This window comes from Antrostomus carolinensis, unplaced genomic scaffold (assembly GCF_000700745.2).
Source record: "Antrostomus carolinensis isolate BGI_N321 unplaced genomic scaffold, ASM70074v2 scaffold4896, whole genome shotgun sequence".
Classification (NCBI taxonomy): Eukaryota; Metazoa; Chordata; class Aves; order Caprimulgiformes; family Caprimulgidae; genus Antrostomus; species Antrostomus carolinensis.
Genome location: NW_010321027.1, coordinates 13,072 through 18,570, shown reverse-complemented (window position 1 = coordinate 18,570; position 5,499 = coordinate 13,072). Strand labels below are relative to the sequence as shown.

Below are 5,499 nucleotides of genomic sequence, written 5' to 3'. Positions count from 1 at the left end.
TTCTCCAGCTGCTTTGATGCAGAATGATTGTGCAAGACCCTTCAGTCTGAGTTGTGTGAATGTTACTGGAAATCAGAATCATTTCTACAGACTTGACAGTTAAGAGTCTGTGTCTTATCTTAAAATTAGCAAAGCTTTTGAGTATCGTAATAATATGAGCACTTCTTTAATAGTTTGCAAAATATGAACACTTATTTAGTCGAATTAGGGGAGTTCATGCCTCTGAGAAGAATAGAAGCAACAATTAATCCCTCAGATCAAACTAGTTAGGCTTGGTTTCTGAGGTTGAAATCACATGCGTGTATGTCCCATGTGTTTTCTGCCTGCTGTAAACACCCATGTTGTACCATTACTGGACAGAACCGCATGTGTTTAGCAATATGCAGAAACACGTTGGTGTCGTTTGCCTCTGAAAGGAAAGCTCAAAACAGCTATAGGTTGTTTTTTTAAAAAAAAACTGTTGAAATGGCTTGCTTCCTTTGCCTGACTACCCTCTTTCTGCTTACAAAACAGGAAGTTGTTTTCACTGGCTTATTCTTCTGGAAAGAGCAGTGAGGTTTACTCCCCTCTCCTTTAAAACAGAAATAAAAATAAAAATGGGCAGGGCTTAGTCCTTTATAAGTGACAGGTTCCTGAGGAGAGTTCCAGGCAGCGGTCATGTACACGCTTTGGCCTTGCACCTCTGCAATCTTTCTCTACTTTTGTTCAGTTCTTCCGTACTGCCTAGCTCCAGTGTGCAAGCTTCACAGTGTGGAGCAAGAAATGGTCTAATTAAGCACTCTCTACATTTGATGAGCCCCAATCAGAAGTTGCCTCATGCAGGCTGATGAAGAAAAATGCTATCAAAGAAAAGGAGATGCACAAAGCCTCGCCTCTTCTTGAGTTTGCCTCGTATTTTTCTCTCCTCTCCGCAGCCTCAGAGAGAATACTTTTTTGAAGTCTGTGGCAGTTAATAGTGAAGTCAGCAAATGGCCCTTCTCTCATTGAGATAGTTTCATTGTGAAAGGAAATGCTCACAGCTTGAAGAAAAAGAGCATTTTCCTTCCCTCCCTCTCGCCCCAATCTCGGATTATATAAAACCATAGTGCTGCTGTTAGCTGAGACCAGAAAGAATTCCCCTGTTGTCCTGTAGTAGCCAACCACGACAAGCTGTGAGCACTTGAATGTTAGTATTAAAAGTTTTAACCCTTGCCTCCTTAAATGAGCAAATAACACTATATTTTTTTGTAAGTATGGAAAACGATGGGAATTCTTCTGAGAATAAGTGTATAGACCACTGCGCCAGTCAGTCTCTTCAGGAAAAAAAACCTGACAAACACGCTCCTGTCTGCAAGAGAGATTCCTGGCATTTGTCACAGTTTGAGCCACAAAGATGTCAAATATTTGCCAACAGTTTCCTCAGACGGTTTGGAAAGCTACATCCTTTACATTGCAGTCTTGTTTGTTTGCGGTATATTTTAGCATATGAAGTATGTTCATTGGGAGTCTGAAAGGGGAGGGAACTGACTAGACTCCCAAATATTAAAAGATTAAAAATAATTCTGTTTCTCTTAGACTGCTCAGATCAAAATAATAAAAAACATCTGTGAGTTTTAGTATTGGAAATGGAGTTTTCTGTTGAATAATCATAGCTTGATGTGTCATGTTTTAAACCTGTATTTTCTTTTGGAGCAGAAAGAAGAACTTTCCAATGGGACGTCTGAATATTTTACTGAATCTGCTGAGAACAAGAAGCTTAAGATTAGTCCAAATGAACAAATAAAGCAAGACATCTTGAAAGAAATGTATGTCACTATTCCTTCTAAGGTGCTAAATTTATAATCTGGCAAAATTTGGGTAAATAGAATATCATTTCAAATAATATAAACTCTTTTACAAAAGATTATTTTTAATTACTAAGAGACTACTATTTTAGTGTGCATAAGCACTTAAAATGATCGTTGTTGTTTTGTACAGCATGAAAAAAGCTATTACAACCCACATAGATATCTCACATAGCACTAGGCAGTATCAAAACAGGGTGTTTTTTCCTTGAATGTAGCTCTGAGCCAAAATAAATATGTGATGTTTGCATCTGGTGGAAAACACTTTGCAAATATAATTTTTTGGGTTTTTTTGAGCATCTGCAGTGTACCACGATATTAGCCTGGATCTTTAGTCACAATTAAAGAGTGTCCCTGGTGTAGTGGATGGGGAGGGGTAGCTGATCAGCTGGACATTTTCCCGGCCCTCTGCTGCACTAGGATGCCATTCTTACTTGCGCAAGCTGCCGGTAAATCCAAATCAACTGTGGAATCAGGGATTTGCTGTGAACCCTGGTAACTTTTCCTTTTACCCATGTTGTCTCATCTGTGTTGTCTTTAGAACTGAGATTAGATTTGGAGGTATGCCAGCTCTACCTATTTTGGAAGAGCCTTCTTCCTGGAGTTGGATATGCCAACCTGGGAAGGGCTCAGCATCAGCAGAGCAGCAGAAAGTGGTCTCAGCATGGGACAATCTATAGGAATATCTTTAGACTCAAAATCTTACATAGGCAGCTTCAGTACTTGTGCATAAAGTTCATTTTACGTGAAATCTAGGTTTGTAGGTAACATGCTGCTGAGGAGTGTTTATGTAGTGACACTCCATCAGGTCCCTTGTGATCCCATTTTCCTGTATAATTCCTTCTAGAATATCATCTACTTGCATTACCTAAGTCCTTGCCAGATGAACGGGTTTGATACTAGATGAGCAGTGGTTAACTTTAAAGTAGTGCTTTGAAATGTCCTGGGAAAAATTCCAGAGGAACATTCTAAAATAGAGATTAAAAACTCTCACACAGAGACATGCATGCTGCTTCTCCCCGCCTGCCCCCCTCTCTTCTTTAGATATATATTATGCATGTGAATAGATGGGAATGGTTTGAAATCATTTAGGCATTTATGAAATACTATTTTATCTAACCAGTTTGGGAAGGAATTCAATTTTCTTATGCGGTGTTGACCTTTAACATCTGTAAATGAATCCAGTTCTGCCTCTTGGAATAAAATGTGAAGTCCTTCATGGCTTAGTCATTAATAAATAGGGTTCCCCTAGTGCAGTGGAAAATCAGATGGATAACACTTGATATTATCCACACTAGACAAACATTGCTGCTTGTCAAAATGATATACAAGGGGTTTTTTCCACATTCAGAAGGAGAGTTGCCCTAGTGGTGTTTCAGAGTTTTAAGAAGGGCAGACTGAGGCAGTGAATATTCTTTTTTAATTTGAAAATAAAATTCCCTTTTATTGCAGTGTGAAAAGGACAAAAACAAGGAAAAGGAACATGATCAAACCTCAAGTTAAAAAGGACTCCAAGAGAGAGTGTTTTGGCTCAGTGGACTCACAGACAGAGAACAGAAAGAATGAGTGTCAAACTCTCAGTCCTCCATCTGAAGTGAAATGTAGGAGTACAGGACTGCTAAAGGACTGCAGAAATACAGCTGAGAGCAACTTGGAGCTTCCTGTTTTGGAGCTGGAAAATTATGTTAATCATGGACAGGCAGATGATGTTAGCAGCCAGCAAAAACCTCACTCTCTGGAGTGGTTGAAGTCAAGTCTTCTAAGTGAGAACCTTCCTTGTTGCTCCGAGTCAGCACTGATAGGTCCAAAACAGAATCAAAAAGTGACCAAAACACAGACTCACCAGAGGAGCTGTGGTTCAGGAGAAAAGTTAGAGCATTTCAAAAAAGTATCCTCTGAAGGGTCTCCTTTAATTCCTGGCAATACAAAAATGAATAAGTGTGATGATGATTGTTTAGGTCCATTCTTGGAGGAGAAGACCCTGCTTAATTCCAGGTTGTTTTCTAAACAAGACATAACAAAGAGTACATCTGATGAGGAGTCCCTGACTTTAAGAAAAAACCTCTCCCAGCCTCTTTCTGTGAGGAACAATATCGTGCAGACAAGGCAAAATGAGCCAAGCGCAACCGCTGAAGAATTGCCTGCGATGCCGTCATCTTGTTTAGAACTGCAGCCTGTGTCTTCAGAGAGGCTTACCCAAAAAAGAAAAAAAGAAGTTGAAAATGGTCTCAAGAAGTTAAAACTGCGAAAGCTTAAGAAATCATAAAGTCTGAAATATTACCTTGATGGCATGAGTGGACAGCCAAATTTGTGTTGGGAAAGCATATGGGAAAAGTAGGAATCAATTCAAAATAATGAAAAGTAATAAAAATACAAAGTCAAAATTAGATTAAACCTTTTAAGAAAATTTAATTAACTAAGTATCTTAGTCATTTGGAACAGTAATGAAATAATTCTGTTAAGTCTTTAGGAATTAGACATTAATATTCTATGAACCAGTGTAGTATTTATAGAAAAAAAAAAACTCCTATTAGATAATATTTACTAAGCAAAATTTTAGATCTATATATGTTGTAGTACTATTAAAAATTCATTATCAGCTGATGACAGCAAAAGTTAAAGCTACTTTCATGATCTCTTAGCAGCTACAGTTATTCAGTATTTTGGTTGTTTATGAACACACAGTTTATTTTAGTAAAAAATAATCCTTTCTCTGTGTTAGGAAGTGCATGGTTTAGTCACATGATCTTTACAACAGCAAAGCGAATTGAGGTTATTTCAAATAAATCTTTAACCAGGATTTAATGTTGCTGATAATTTAATGCCCACCTTTTCAGTGGGGTTTCAAAATAACTGTAGTTTCTGGTTGTGCAGTTTTGGTATGAACATGCATTTCTAACCCGAGTTATGGATACAAGTGATCGTGCATTCGGTCTTTGGAAAAATGAAGATTGCTTTTAGAGATGTAGTCACCTGCATGTGCAAACATTGCTGTTGGGAAGAGATCCTACAGAAACATGCATACACATCTCGATGCATTCATGTTTCAAAATCAGGCCTTGTTTGGGAGCAAGGACAACACACTGTTTCTCATGTGTTAGCGATACCAGAGTTGTCATTTTAAGAGAGAGGTAATTTTTAGTATATATTTTTATTATTACAGTGCTTTTTCATACTGCTTTTGTAACTTATCCACTAATAAGCTAAGGAAATGTAACTTTTTATTTAATTATTATCTTTTAAGAATGTTTAAAATAAAATGATAAACAATTTTCTTTCATCATTCTCTTAAAATCACTTTGACCACAGACATTTTATGTGAAGCAATTCTGAAAAATCTTACTGATGTGTACTTACAACTGTGGATATCCTCATTTAGGTGAAGAAGAAGACTCACATCCATAAACTGGTGGTGTAATACAGGTCCTTAGCAGATTTAGCAGCTCAGCAGTTGACAGCAAGACACTGTCAACTGAAAAGCATCTTTCTGCTAGAAATAATTTCTGCTTTTGCTATAAATGGAAAAGATTCTGCATGCCTGCTGGAATTTTTTCTTTCAGCCTGTTTGTGTGATGTTTCTCACAGTGCTTTGCAGTAAGGCTGCTAATGCTTACCAGTCTTTGGGCTCTGCAAAGAAAGCTTTTCCTAGTAACAGCAAAACTGAGGCTGCAAATGA

General features: G+C 37.7%; 1 protein-coding gene across 1 annotated transcript in view; it reads left to right on the top strand.

Annotated features, from left to right (window-relative positions):
• Nucleotides 1–4,089, top strand: part of SLX4IP (SLX4 interacting protein) — a gene marked incomplete at its 5' end in the record, with an annotated part of 18,445 nt that extends 14,356 nt beyond the window's left edge. Inside the window, 2 exons of the mRNA XM_010169765.1 lie at nt 1,675–1,784; nt 3,276–4,089. Coding sequence (XP_010168067.1) covers nt 1,675–1,784; nt 3,276–4,089 — 924 coding nt within the window. The remainder of the gene's footprint in view (nt 1–1,674; nt 1,785–3,275) is intronic.
• Between the last annotated feature and the right edge of the window lie 1,410 nt (nt 4,090–5,499).